The following is a 15,058-nucleotide window of genomic DNA, read 5'->3' as shown; positions in this document are numbered from 1 at the left end:
TGTTAAGACAATGCCTGACATAGACTTCCGATTTCTTGCTGAGTGATCCAAATGAATGAATAAGATGTTATTCAAAGCACTTTGTGAGGCGTAACTCTTAGGTTCTGGTAAGTCGAACTTTTATTATTGTCATCGTTTAGATACCCTGTTTGTTTTCATTTCCTATTCGAGTTCAGAATGGGTGAAGAGAGGGGCGCCTGAGTGGCTCAGTATGTTGAGATTCTGACTTTGGCTCAGGTCGTGATCTCATGGTTCATGAGTTCGAGCCCCACGTCGGGCTCTGTGCTGACAGCTCGGAGCCTGGAGCCTGCTTTGGATTGTGTCTCCCTCTCTCTCTGCCCCTCCCCTGCTCGCACTTTCTCTCTCTCTCAAAACTAAATAAACATTAATTTAAAAAAAAAGAATGCGTGAAGAGGTGGTGAAAAATGTCCAGATTGTGGGGGTGTTTGTTTGCTTATGGCTATTTCCTTTGTCTCTTGTGTTTGTTACGGATTTCTGTTTTTACTTCAGTTTGCCTGGAGTGTGATGTTTGCCCTTGTTTACCTTCTCGAGTGTTCCACGGCTCTCTGTATTCTCCATTAGACAGTCGATTTGTCTGCATTATTGTCACTTGGAAAAAGTGACTCATTACGTTATTTTGGTCTTCCAAAATTTATTTTTTGTCCCCTTACTCCGTTACGAACTGAGTGGCTCAGCTCTCTGTTAGTACGCCTTCTGCGTATCTTTCCTTGTAGGGCTGGTTTTAGCTTTTAGGAAGAGTGCAGCTAGTGCATTGGGGGGTGGAGATTCATGACTGTCAGGCACGGGCACCGTTGTGTCTCAGCTCCGGACTGTGCCCTTGTCTCTGGGAAGCGTCCTCCCTTGTCTTTCTTGACGCCATTTTCCTGAACCCTCCCCTCGTTAGACTGTGGCCTGCTTTCTTTCCCTTCTGCATTCGCTGCTGTACCTCTGCTCACCCTTCCGCCTTCAAAGATTTTGACTCTTTTCAGGTGTATTTCTAGCACACAGCACACTGCTTGGTTTTGCTTTGTGACCCAGTCGTAGAGTGTCTTTTTCTTTATATGTTAATTTAACGCATTTACATCTGCTTGTTTGACATCGTTTTATTTCTATTTCATATTATGCATTCTGTTTTTAATAGCATTGAAATCTTGGAAGCCTCGATGTAAAGGCTTCCTTTGATAACTCGTTAAAGTTATAATTAAATCCCAAGCCCTTAATCCTCCATTTCTCTGGATAAAATCCACTGACTTCTTATCATAAGCAATGACAAATGTATTATATTTCCTTCCCTTCCCCACCGCCAACAAGCCATTTTAATCTTATTTTTTTCCCTAATAGTTCCTCTTGTATTTTTAAAAATGTATTTCTCAGGGCACCTGGGTGGCTCTGTCGGTTAAGCGTCCGACTTCAGCTCAGGTCATGATCTCACGGTTTGTGGGTTTAAGCCCCATGTCTGGCTCTGTGCCGACAGCTCGGAGCCTGGAGTCTCCTTCGGCTTCTGTGTCTCCCTCTCTCTGTGCCCCTCTGTCTCTCTCTGCCTCTCAAAAATAAATTAAACTTGAAAAAAATTTAAAAGATAATTGTTGCATCCTACTATGTAAGCTCTCTGCCCTAGGGACAGTGTGCGTATGTTGGATTCCCACTGTCGGTCTTGCCCATCTCAGACTTTCTCTCCAGTCCCTCAGCTCTCACCTCATTTCCTTCCTTCCTGTACTTCATGCCCTTCTGATGCAGCACCCATGTTCCTTGTGTTTCTTCCAAGGTGGCCTCATTCCGGGAGAAATGCGCCTTTCTCGAGCTCTGCTGGCCCCTGGTTTACTCCTACCAGCCTCCTTGTCCTTCCTGGAAACCTTGTATCTTCTCTTTCCCATTTGCTTTACCAGGGCAATTTCTTCATCGCTGTGTTGACTTCATGGCGGTACGTTCCGTCCCAGTTCATCAGCTCTGTATCAATATTGTTTGGGGGCGGAGGGGGGGAGAATGTTCTTTGTCTGAAACTTGATTTTTCTGTTGTGTTCTTCCTTTCATTTCATGTAGTTTAACTGATTAGATCCCATATCCCCATTTCATTATATATGTTTAAAAGAGATGAGTTCTTCCTGGAGAAGTCACTGCAAAGTATTTCCCAGAGGAAGGGGGACGGGCTGTTCCTCGTTTGCAGGGCGTCCTTTGACGACGCGGGTTCGGGTGCGCCATGGGGTTATCTTGGTCTTTGTTTGCGCCATCAGCAGAGATTGTAGCTCGGACTCCTTACTCTCGGAACCCATCCTTCCTCACCAACACACAGCTCCCAGCAAACATGCTGTGTTTCTCTGCCTTTCCAGCTTCGTAAGCACTTGCACAAATTATGATACGGCAAAGCACACCTGCCATCCGGTTTTCATGGTTGCCAACGAAGCAATCCAGGAGCATCACTGACTCTGAGACGGCTTCTCCACCGGGTTTTCTGGTACCTTCCCTCCCACGTCTCCAGATGCCCTGTTCGACCACCGCTGGCTCTGGGCAGTGCCCCATTCTGTCTTACAGCTTAGGGTTTTGAATCTCTCCAGGGTCACCAGAGAGGTGGTTTCTGGTTCCCATCTTCCTCGCTGCTGTTGGATCTCGCAGAAGCCACGAGAGAAACAAAGATTTTTTTGTGCCGTCGTGTGAAAACCAGATACGGTGGCGTTCGGACCAAGCTTAGAATAACTCGTTTGGGGTATCCCTTACCAGGTTACATCTTAGCACTCCCCAGACAACTTGAAGACCTGCGGTAAACCTGTTCTTTGATCTGCTTTTATCAAAGCTACTGTTTCTCAGAAGAAATGGATTTGCAAATGCATCGTAGGCACCGAGGGCTTCCAACCACACTCCTTCGCTCCAGCAGGTCCTCTTGGAAGAACCGCCCTACCTGCTGGAGCCATAAATACTCGGCGGGAAGATTTCATCAAGAAATTACAAACGTGGGTGAATAAGAGCAAATAAAATTTTTTTTTTTCCTAAAAAACGCCCACTCATAATAAGTAGCAGGCGTATGCATGGCTATCGTCATATCCGGAGATGCAACTAAACAGACACGCGGGAGTTGTCAATACTTTAAATAACGAGGACGGCTGTCCGGCCTCAAAGCTTATTTTAAACTCGTTCGGGACAGCATCATTGTATCCACGGCACAGGAAACCCCGCGCGGGGGGTAGCGCTCACCAGGTAAACGTAGCCGACTTCTGTCCACGATGGTGACAGGTGCACGAAGTCCGTGATGGTAACAGGTGCGTGACTGCAGCCTTCTCCAAGTCGTGCCGTAGTGCCCCACAGTGTCCTTCTCCCTGGGGTGCGGCCCCCAGGCTGGCACTTAAGACCTTGCAGCCACTTTGTGCAGACGCGTTCACTGCCTGTCTCTCACCAGCCTTCGTCTCAGACTTCCCCGAGTGGATTGAAAGAGGGCTCCCGGGGCACCTGGCCTCCTCAGTGTCGGGAGACTGAGCAAGTCTCGACTTCACGCCTCAGTGCTTTCCAGTTACTCTTGTCTGCCTGTCACACCGAGTGGAGGGAAATCCCTGGAGAAAACACAGCAGGGACATTCAGCCTAATCATGGTCACTGAGACTGTTTTTTCCCTAATCAGAATCAAAGTCGACCTTCATTAGCCTTCTTGGTCTTGCTTTGTGACACCAATTGTGTCTCTATCTAAGGATGAATAATTCATATCAAATATCAGGTGGGTTTTCTTTCCTAAAAATAGTTCCCAGCGTCAAAAACAACAACCACCACAACCCATTTTCTTTCTTAGATTCCAGATCAGCAGGCTTTCTCCTCCCCCCACCTTTTCTTCTTTCAAAATAATTCAAGCATTTCAGGCAGATCAGAACATTTGTCGGAAACATTTTCAAGTGCGTTTCTCCCCACAGTATCAGGACTTTAGGGTGTTTGCATGAATGGAACCCTGGCGGCTGGAGACAACCCTGCCTGCAGCCCATGCTGGACTGGAGGCTTTGTGAACATGTACTGGGGGTGGCAGATTACTTTTGACTGATTTCTATCATATCTGATTTTTTCCTGCTTGTGCCCGCTCACGCCCTTATGTGCTTTGGAGAACAAACACATCTTTAGAATTGACATAGGTTTGAGCACGTTTTGAGAAACCATGTTATCTCAAAGTACTGAACCTGCGCCATCCAGTGGGGTGGCCAGGAGCCCATACAGCTGGTGATGTGTGAAATGCAGCTAGTCCAAATCGAGATGGTTGTGGGTGAAAGAAAGAAAGAAAGAAAGAAAGAAAGAAAGAAAGAAAATGAAGTCTCTTACTAGTAATTAGCTTACATTGGCTGCATGCTGAAATAATATTTCCTTCTATGGGGTTAGATAAAATATATTATTAAAATTAATTTTACTTTTTTTTTTTTTTTCTGTAATGTGGCTACTGGAAACTTCGAAATTTCATAAGTGGCTCACACTGCTTACAAGAAGCATTATATTTCTTTGGGACAGTACTGATCTAGACACTAGCCCAGGCAGATTTCTGAGTTCTGGGTGATGTGTGGGGTCTAGAAAGGTGGGAGAGAGAGGGGGAGGGTGGGTGGGGGGCTCCTGTTCAAAGAAAGGCAGCCTTAGTCCTTCTTCCTGTGCAGAGTCACTGGCTGTGCAACCTTGGCCAAGTGACCCAGCCTTTCTGCACCTTAGTTGGCAGGGCTGTGAAAATGGGTACCATGATGCCTCTTTCAAACATCGTGAGGGTTAAGTCAGGTGATAAATAGAGCATCTGGCGTAGAGTAAGGCCTCACAAATTTGGCAAAACGAAAGGACTTTTAAAGCACATTTCTTATTTAAACAGTTCTGGCAGCACCATTCATGAAGCATCTGCTCATATGGAGCACAAAAAAAGACGCCTGTGGTGTCCCGGGGGGAGAGCACCGCATCTCAAACAGGCGATCCGACACACCTCCGGCAGGAAGGCAGGTGCACCTGGCGGCCGCTCCACAGCATGTACCGCCTCCCGCACAAGAGGTAGAACCCGTCAGCCCAGAGCTGCCTGCCAGCCAGCAGAGTTTCCCGTCACCCCCGGGCGACCGCGGACTGGCAATTCGAAGTTTTGTATGGCCCCGGTACTTTCCGCCCAGACTCCGCCGTCCCCTGGCCTGGGCATGAAGCCTTCGTGCTGGGCTTTCTCACGTTCTTATTTGTTCGGGCGAACATCCTAGCAGTTTGCACACTTAGAGGCGTTTCACTTCACGTACCGAGGCAGTGATTTCCAACAGTGCGACAGGGCCATCGTGGAGAGCGATCTGAGAGGGTCAGGAAAGACGCTGAGTCAGGGCCAGGCTTCAGGGAAGGTGCCCAGCGCCCCCAGACCTCAGCGAGGCAAGGGCGTCTTGATCTCTGAGGTCACCACGAGTGTTCTGGAGGGGCTGTGTCCTTTCTGGTACCTACATGGGACGCGAGACCTCCCACTTAAAAGTCCCACCTTCTGGACTTTATGACAGCCACGGTATTCATGAAAACGCCTGCTCTCAGAAAACTTTCTAACCAGTGATGCTGCGAATGCGTCCTTAACCCACAGAACTTCTCTCTAGTGAGTTGTTGGTCAAATCGCCCAAGAAGGAAGAAGCAGACGGAAGCAGACACCTACGTTAATAAGTCTTTCTATTGCTGTACGTGTTCCTGAATATATGTATCTGGCTGTTCTCACGTATTTGTGTTTTTAAATTTACTACGATGTATTTACTACGAGGAAGTACACAGAATTGTGCTTGCCCCGATGAGCCCTGGTGTTCACATCCTTGTGTTGTCCCCTCTGAATGAACTTGACCGTATGCCTGGCTTTGGCCAATGGGACGCTAGCAAGCAAGGCAAAGAGGCTTTCGATCTTTCTATACTGCATTAGTCTTTTGGGAACACCGTCTCGTGGAGCCCCAAGTCTCACGTCAAGAGCCGCGGCTGTGTTGCTGAGAAAACCACGTACAGGGAAGGGTGTCCAGGCGGCCCCAGCCGGGTGTAGAGGCCGACCTGGATGTCCCATCCCCAGCAGCTCCCAGCACCCAGCCCAGAGAGCTGACTCAGGGGGAGTGCCGTCACTGTTTGCACTCGTTAAACGGCAACGCTGCTGGCCGTACGAGATGGAGAATCGAGACAGTCCCACTTACAAACACTGCTGCAAGATGCAAGAAGAGAAAGTTGCTCATCAAAACACATGCAGTAAGGGCGGGTTGAATGAATCACCGAGGAAGTCCACAGAAAGACCGGGGGCGGGACAAATGACAAAGCCCCCGGTAAGGCCGGCTTCCAGAGAAATGCTCGGCATGGCGTCCTGAGCGGTGACAGGTGCACTCAGCTTCGGGGACCGGAACCAAATGAGGAGACACGAGAGCCAGGAGATCCACGGCATCCAGAAGGAAAAGCACAACGGACCGCCGCTCCGAGCGTGGATACCAGGCAGGGAGAGTCGGAGGCCGGGCCAGCCTATTTCCCGCAGGCCTCCCTGAGTGGTGCCGAGTGCAAACGTCCTCTTACCTTCCTTAGATTGTGAGTGATGGAAACGCAATGAGAAAGTTGCGCAGAACCGAGATACTCTATCGCCGCCTACGTACCTGCACAGCCAGGACCCAGGTCCGGAAGGACCACTCTGCCAGTCCCTGAGGACCTCCCCCACTCCTGTCGCTGCCCCTGAAGATAGCAATTATCCTGACTTTGATGGAAATCACTTTCTCGCTTTCCTGTTACAACTGGACGCTGTGGAGTGCTGTCGCCGGGCTCGATTTTTATCTTAATAAAAGCGTGCAGCGCGTACGCCTCGGTAAACGCCTTGTTGTATTTAGCTGTGGATCATTCCTTCTCCTTCCTGTCTAGTTATGCACCTTACAAAGACGTCTCTATCTTCGAGGTACTTTTATTTTCAGTTTGGGGCTGTGGCAAATACCGCAAGAATGCGTATCGTCAAGCCGACCTATTGGTGCACGTGTCCGTGCAACGCTGGCGGGAACGTACTTAGGGGTGAACTGGCCGGCTCCCACGTGATCGGCGTCCTCGGCTTTAATACACGATGCCCAGGCTGTCTTCCAAAGCGGCCGGCTGGCGGAAGGCCCTCGGGCAGCTCCGGGAGGGTCTGTCCCTTCCCGTCCCCGGTCTCTCCGGCTTTCCGTTTCGGCCACTGTGTGCGTGGCAATTCTTGTTTTCTTTGATTAAGCACCTGTTCATCGGTTTCTTGTCCCTTTGAAATTTTCAGTTTTCGGCCTGATCATCATCTTCTTCGTTAATCTGTAGGAGTCCCTTCTGTACACTGGGGAAGGGCCCTTGGTAAGGTCGACGCCCTGCAAATCCCTCCTCTTTGCTTCTGCCTCGTCACTTTCCTCCCTGCCAGCGTCTTTGGGTGACCAGAGGACCTTGCAAATACTCTAGGACGATTTATCAAGTCTTTCTCTTTGCAAGTAGTGCTGTTTGCATCTTGTTTAATTAATCCTTCTCTGTCCCATGTTCAAGAACATATCCTTTCCCGGTTTTGTCTAAGAGCTCTGTGTTCTTGCTTTCTTTTTCAGACCTCCAGGGAGTGTGCACGGGGTGAGGCGGCCCCTGATTGCCCATTAGCTCCCTGTGGGTCTCCGGTGACCCAGCCGCACTTACGGAAAAGACTTTCCTTTCACTGAGGCCAGGGTTTCCTTAGCTCGCGTTCCGTTCACACCTCAACCTCAGGGACCACTTTCGGGTGTGCGGAATGTGCACGCTGCCCCTCAGCTGCCCTCTGCGATGTCGGAAGGCGTTCCCCCTCCCCCTCTCTGGGAAAAAACCCGCCGAGCTGCGCTCCCCTGTGGGGCCTTCGTCGTCGCTTGGATCTGACTGAGCAAGTCTCGGTCGTACTGTGAGGTCTCTGATGGCCTGGGACCCATGTTTTCATTTTGTATTCGGCTTGTCTCTTGGGCTCAGCGGAAGTTGTGTTCCAGATGGCCTGGTTCACCACTACCAGAGGCAGACATTTGGTGGCTCGATTTTGAATACATGAGGTTTACCTTCGGATCTGGCGGGAGAAAGGTGGGGGGCACAGGCCAGGCGAGCGTGAGGCGTCTCGACGGGTCACATGCTCGCTACGGGGTCAGGGGCGTGTTCGCTCAGGGGGTGGTGTGCGTATCCCCACCGGGTTGAGGGGAAAGGGGACAGGCCACGACTGGGGGCGGGGGCCATGCCCGGCACAGAGAGGGGGTGTTCCGTGAGGTGGCAGGCACTCCAAGGTTTAAGCTCAGGTGACGCGAGCTGCAAATAACACTCAGATGAACTCAAAACAGCTTCGAGGACAAGGAAGTGTGCCATCTCAAATATGGCAAGTTTGGGAGTCAGGGTGATTCCAGAGTTGATTAACTCCTCTCCTGATAGCATCAAGATCGCGGGCTCTGTCTGTCTTCCCCTGCATGCTGGCCTCCCGGCAAGCTCACCCCCCGGCCCAGGCACCACGGCGGGCGAGGCAGCGGTCAGGCTGCCCCCTCCTCTCCGTGTGTCTCGTCAGCAAGGACCCGCTTCCCCAGAGGCTCCCGGAGGACACCCCTCGCGTCTCTGCTGTCAGAGTGGCCTGGACTGCCCATCCCGATCCAACCGCCGGGAAAGCTGGATAAGACTCATCCTGTGGGTCCGGGCCGTGCCTACCACGTCCCGCAGACAGCCGCTGGGCTTCTGGGAAGTGGGGGGTGGGGAGGCACAAGAAGGTTTGAGTGCGGCCTGGTGGGACAGGAGAGGCAAGAGAGACCCACAGGCCTGGCGGCGTGGGTGTGTTTGGACCCAGGGAACCACCCACCCCTGAGCACGGTGTAGCTCTGCTTTGTCAGGACCTGGGGGCAGATCTTCGGGACCTGCGTTGAACTCGTTCTCCGGACTCGTGCTGGCTGGAGCGACGGGAGTCCCACCCACCCACTCTCCACCCGGGGGTCAGCTTGGTCTCCGTTCTCCCCCTTCAACTGGGCAACCACTGCGCCCGGGCCCGGTGACCTGCTTGCGACGTCCGCCTGCACGGGCTTTCACATCTTCATGTCCCAGGACCTTCTGCAGAGCGCGGTATTCCAGGGTGCAGGTCAGGCCCCTGCGAACTTACCCTGTAAAGGGCCGGGTGGAAAGTAAGTCAGGCTCGAGGCCAGATGCTCTGCGTTTTAACTTCTCAGCCCTGCGGCGACAGCATGGAAACGGTCACAGACAAATGGGAAGGGACGAGCGTGTTCTCATAAAACTTTATTTACAACGGCAGGCAGAGCGCTGGATTTGGCCCACAGGGTCACAGCTCACCGGTGCCTGGTCTAAACCGATCAGTAGTGCTGTTTCCCACGGGAGAAAGAAGTCGGGGGAAGTTGTGTCAACTCGTTCTTTTGTCTCAGTTCACCGTGTGATTTAAGCACTTGCTGATGACATTTTTAGAGCTAACGTCATTTATTTATTCTTCGATATTTATTTATTTTTGAGAAAGAGAAAGAGAGAGAGCGAGCCAGCAGGTTAGGGGCGGGGGCGGGGGGGGGGGGACACAAAATCCAAAGCAGGCTCCAGGTTCTGAGCTGTCAGCACAGAGGCCGACATGAGGCCTGAACCCACGAACCGTGAGATCATGACCTGAGCAACCATCAGATCGTGACCTAAGCTGAAGTCGGACGACCAACCGACTGAGCCACCCAGGAGTCCCACGATGACATCTTTGATTGCCATTTATTTAGTAAGCATGATGGGCTCCATTTTAATCTCTTTCTAGTTGGCCAACAAAGGGGAAAGGCTGCCTCGAATCCTTTTCCCTACCATATAAAACGTCTGCTCTTTGGGTCTGTTTTGCCGCCTACGTAACCGTACCGGAAGTTTCTAACGGAATGACACCGTGGGTGGGTCAGACTCCAGTAATTCTTTCTGTTCCTATTTGTACCATCTCTGAAAGAGCGTGGACCTTCCTGTTTGTCAGCCACTAGCTTCAGATCTGCCCGGCCTTGCGGTTTTCGCCATCACCGAGAGGCAGAGCCCCTACGCAGCCGTGAGGTGCGCGAAGGATGCCGATGGAGTGTCACCAAAATAGAACAAAAAGCCTGCCGGCACCACGTGTGGTGGGGAATTCTATTATGTTCGAGCCAGAAGCACCGTGATGCTCGTGCGGCATCGACATTTCAACCAAAGCCGGGTGATTTTGCTCAAGAGAAACGCCCTCAGCTGCTGGGTCAAGAAAGGGAAGGGACCAGGCTTGTGCGGGGAATTTCCTGAGTGGTGAGATTAGGGGGAAGAAAACTCACGTTCAAGTCTCTGTTTGAGCCCCACGTCCTAAGTCGCTGAATTTTCTCTGAGCCTCCCTTTTCTGTAAAATGTGGACGGGAGGGATTGATTGCAAACCTGGCCCCAGCTGTCCCTCCCTCCACTGCACCTGTGCCCTTTCCAGTGCGCGCTTCAGCTCTGCCACGGAGAGGTCGAGCCGTGAGCCGGGGACCCTGTGACTCGCTCTGGCTTATCCAACGCAGCAGTGGCAGCGACAGGGAGCCCGTTTGGAAGCTGGGCCCCTGGAGGCTGGTGCACACGCTCTCTCCTGCTTGTTTGTTGTTGCCTCAGAGCAAGTCCGGGCTGGCCTGCAAGGAGGGGAACTGGGGCGTCCAGCTGGCAGCTCGCGGGGCCCCGCGAGCGTGCTGCCCAGTGGCCCACGGCTCTCTAGAGGCACGGACGACAGCACGGCCCATACCGCCATAACCGCCCCGGCCACCCCCAGCCTTCCACGCTGACCAGCTGAACCGTGAGCTCAACGGACGCTGTTTGGAGCCAGTCAAGTTTGGGTTGGTTTGGTCCACAAGAGCTGGCTTATTCTTGTTCTATCTCGTAGACGCTGTGAAGGTTTCCCAGAACGCTTTGTGCATCGTGAATATGAGCTGTCTCACCAGCCCTGTAACTTTCCATCAGCACTGAGATGGAGCAGAAGACGCTAATCAGTATGAACGGCCCCTTTGCCCCCCTCCGCCCTCTGCTCCAACACACGGAAGAGCTTGCTTTTTCTTTTCGAAATACTTTGGGCAACCTGTGGCCTCCCTCCAGTACCCCACCGGTACAGACACCGAGGAGGCGGGGGTTGGGGGGGACAGGAGGGAGATGAGTGAATGGGTAACACAAAGCCATCAAAATGGCTCTGCAGAAGTCAAGGGGAGAGCGGTGGGGTAATGGAGCGTTGCCTTTAGAGTGGGCGGTTGGGGAAGGAGGTCACGACGAGATGAGAACCAGTGGGTGGAACACGCCGGGCGGATGGCATGTCTCACCAAAAGCTTGGAGCTGCTAAGTGCCTCAAGGTCCCACCCTTCCGTAATGAATTGGTGGAACAGGCAGTGTCATTTGCTCACTATTTAATTTTACTGGCAGGGAGAGCTCCTGAGCCCAACATCACCGGATTACGTATTTGGAAATGAAGAGCTTTAGGTGTGCATCCGTGACCTCTTGCTGTGCATCACGTCACCCCAAAACTTAGCGGCTTAACATACAAATGGTCGTTTATGACCTCTCATGGTGTCTGTGGGTCAGGAATTTGGGAGCTGCGTGGCTGGCTGGGTCCGGCTCTTTTGCCATTGCAGGCGGGTGTTGGTTGGGACGGTAGTCATCTGAAGGCCCAAGCGGGGCTGGAGGCTCCACTTCTGAAGTGGCGGGGGTGGGGGGTGTGCCCAGCTCCTTCCCCGTGGGCCTCTCCATGTGGCCGACTGAGTGTCCTCATGACCCAGTGGCCAGCCTCCCCCAAGCAAGAGATTCAAGAGACCAAGTAGGAGGCTACAGTGTCTTTCGGGGGTGGCCGTGGGAGCCGTGGACCATTACACGCCAGCCTTGATGCAGTGCAGGGGGAGAGGGCCACAGGAGGAGCGGGTCTTGGACGCTGGCTACCAGAGCGCAGTTGCACTTTCCTAAAAAGCAAACGACGTTGGTGACTGCTGCTGGCCAGTGAGTTTGAGTCAGGCCATTCATGTCCCATGCAAGTTCCTCTCCCTGGAGGAGGCGTGTCTGGCTCCTCGTCCACAAGCAGGCTCTCACTTCCCCTGGTGTGACATGAGAGTCGGGTCCAGAGCCTGACAAGTGCCCCTTTCTTTCCCTCCTCGTAGCCATCTCGTATCTGCTCGGTGGCACGCATGGGAGCAGTGGATGAAAAGGGGACTTTGATTACTATAGACCTTGCGTGACATCCTCAGAGTAGGTCCACACTGGAGAAAACTTGGCTCAGGGTGACCCCACCTCCAGGGCAGAGGCAGACACTGGTGCCCAGCTGCCCTCCACTCCCGGTGTTTGTGGTTTAAAAGTTAGTGCCCCCTCCCCAGAGGGAGTGCCTCTGTCAGTTCATCTTTGACGAGCCCCACAATCAGTTCGTTGAGTTCTTTGCACTCGGCCCCAGTCGTGTACTGATGAGCCGTCCAGACAGGTGCTCAGATGAAGTACATGACCCTGGTCAGCCGTCTGAAAATGCGCTCGGGACCCCAGTCCACAGAGACGCAGGTGCGGGGGCAGCTAGCTCGGATTTTTGTCGAGTTTCAAATATGCTTACAGGTTACACGTCAGTTACGTAATTTGGTCTAAATTATTTTCATTCTTCCGAAAATCAGCTTTATGTTTCAGAAGCAGGTCTTCTGTGTTCTACCAACGGGGGGACAGTTCAGGGTAACACAATGAGTTGATGCATCCCTGGCATGAGTTGGTCACTGGCTACGTTTCTCTACAACAATTCATCGGTAGGGCTCCCCACGTGGGAGGTTGTTTTTCAGACAGCTCGGCTGGGTCCCTGTAAGTGAGATGCGGGAACGTGTCCTTTTGTCCCAGTCCACAGCACCAGGCTGGGCCAATTTCAGTGAAGTGACACTCTTGGGTGGACAACGGGGCCTTACGGGGGCCAGCTGCCCTCTGCCAAGCCCCCTCCCTTGGCCTCAACAGCCCTCCTCCCGACGGCCTCGTGAAACTGCAGCAGGGGACGGACGAGGTGACGTTGGCACTGTGGGTTCATAACGAGTTGGTTGCGGTGGACGTGGCCTCCAACACAAATTCAGATTAGGCACTCCGGAACCATCTTTATCGTGCCTTACTGTCCACAGCAAATATATTCATGCATCTAAGGATAAGCTATCTGATCCGGGGGCCGTGCCTTCTTAATTTATTTAATTATACAGCTGAACTCATCGTCCGAAGTGGGTGCGATTATGTGAAAGTTGTCACGGAGTGACTCCCTTCGCTCACAGTGTTGGGGAACAAGCGCTTCCGTGCCGTGGGTGTGGGGTCCGCGGGCTCGTTACATCTTCTCCGTACATATTATTTAACTTGGAGGCTAGCTGCCTCTCATGGAGTGTTTTGTACGTGGGCGTGTTTGCTCCGTGTGGCATTTTGCCAGGGCCGCTGTGACAAAGCACCACGGAGCAGATGGCTTAAACGTCCAGAGCACATTGTCTCGCGCCTCTGGAGGCTGGAGGTCTGAGACTGAGGGGTTGGCGGGGCTGGTTTCTTCTGAGGGTCCGAAGGATCTGTGCCAGCCTCCCCCGCCGACCACGCGCGGCCGGCCTCTCCCGGGGTCCTCCTGTGCCCGCCTGCGTGTTGGCATCTCCTCTCCTTAAAGGACACCAGTATCCTTGGATTAGAGCCCACTTTAATGACCTCCTTTTCTTTCAAATACCTCTTTGAGCGCCCTATCTCCAAATACAGTTGCGTTCCGAAATTCCTGGAATTAAGGCTTCCACGTGTACATTTTCGGAGGACACAGGGGCGCCTGAGAGGCTCAGTCGGTTAAGCATTCAACTCTCGGTTTCACCTCAGGTCATGATCTAACAGGCCGTGAGTTCGAGCCCCTGTGCTAACAGTGCGGAGCCCGCTTGGGCTTCTCTCTCTCCCTCTCTCTCTGCCCCTCCCCTGCTCACGCTCCCTCTCCCTCACGCTCTCTCAAAATAAATAGATAAACTTAAAAAAATGTTATAAAAAAAATCTGGGGGGGAGGGCACAATACAGCCCATTCCCCTCTGCTTAGGGCAGTTCAGCGCTGTTTCGCTAACCATATAGAGAATAACTTCCAGGGTATTGTCTTTACACAGAGAGTAAGACTATTGCCCCTGCATGATTTGGCGTCTGATGGGCCCTGTAACTGGGGTGTCCTAGAGCGAGGAAGAGATAGACTCATGTAGATCGCGGAAATATGAACATAGGGAGACCCTGGAGGTCAGTGCTTGTTGAACCTTAACAGCCATGAGAATCACCAAAAAACTCGTTAAAGCCCAGATGTCCGGGCTCACCCTCCAGAATGTCTGCTTCGGGAGGTGTGGGAGGGGCCCGAGAATTTTAATGTCTCGCTGGTTCTCAGCCGTTGCGTGCTGGTGCGCTGGCTTGAGCGGCGTTGGGACAGTCCATCCGGGGGGCCCCCAGGGCGCCCCACGGCGGAGTAGTCAGGTGAGGGGGCCTTACGCAGGGGAAAGCAAATGGACTTTCTCCCCCCTTAGGGTATTGACTCTATAGTCAAAAATCTTGTGAGCGATGGCAGGCAGGAAAGACGAAATGAGACGGGTCTCATTCCCGGGAGATGTGCGTCACTGAGCGGGTTTCAGGCATGTCCCTTTGGAAACTTAAATGGTACCTGCAGCTCGGCCGGGACTCTGAACCACTTACGAATGAATGTCATTGAGTCCTGGTGGAGAGTAAGCTCCGCTGTCATTTCTCAGGGTCCTTGACCTGCGCCAGGACATTTGTGGGCTCCCTACCCGTGCTGGGAGGGGCACGGGGCAAACCCCACTCGGTTCTTCCCCCCCCGAGGTTCACCCAGCACATGTGCGTGAGGGTAAGATTTTGGAAAAATCTCATCCCCCCTGGACCCAGGCGTTATCTCCAAGAGCAGCCAATAGCACTGACGGAAGTATCAGAGTTTTCTGTTGTCCTTGAGGGCTCGTCAGGACAAGTGGTTAATGGCCTTTCTCCCCAACTTGGCCAGGACGCGGTCCATCAAGCCGTAAAGCAAGGGGCGTTGTCCCTGCCGGTGACGGAGCCGGTGCCTGTGTAAAGCATCAACCACTGTCGAGCACGGTGGGGTGGTGGGGTGCTCACTCGTCGGCAGGGTCTGTGCCGATGCACCACGCTGGGCGGATGCACCCTCGGGACTT

At 52.8% G+C, this 15,058-nt stretch overlaps 1 protein-coding gene across 7 annotated transcripts in view; it reads left to right on the top strand.

The window, feature by feature from the left end:
* Nucleotides 1-15,058, top strand: part of AUH (AU RNA binding methylglutaconyl-CoA hydratase) — a 352,182-nt gene that overhangs the window by 324,315 nt on the left and 12,809 nt on the right. Inside the window, exon 11 of one of the 7 annotated variants that reach the window (XM_019463763.2) lies at nucleotides 2,328-2,369. The exons of the other annotated variants lie outside the window; for them this stretch is intronic. Coding sequence (XP_019319308.2) covers nucleotides 2,328-2,354 — 27 coding nt within the window. The 3' untranslated portion in view covers nucleotides 2,355-2,369. Of the gene's footprint in view, nucleotides 1-2,327; nucleotides 2,370-15,058 lie in introns of those variants that run through there. 7 annotated transcript variants of the gene reach the window in all.

This window comes from Panthera pardus, unplaced genomic scaffold, assembly GCF_024362965.1.
Source record: "Panthera pardus isolate Hobbes unplaced genomic scaffold, ASM2436296v1 HiC_scaffold_20, whole genome shotgun sequence".
Lineage (NCBI taxonomy): Eukaryota > Metazoa > Chordata > Mammalia > Carnivora > Felidae > Panthera > Panthera pardus.
This window is presented reverse-complemented; position numbering and strand designations above follow the sequence as displayed.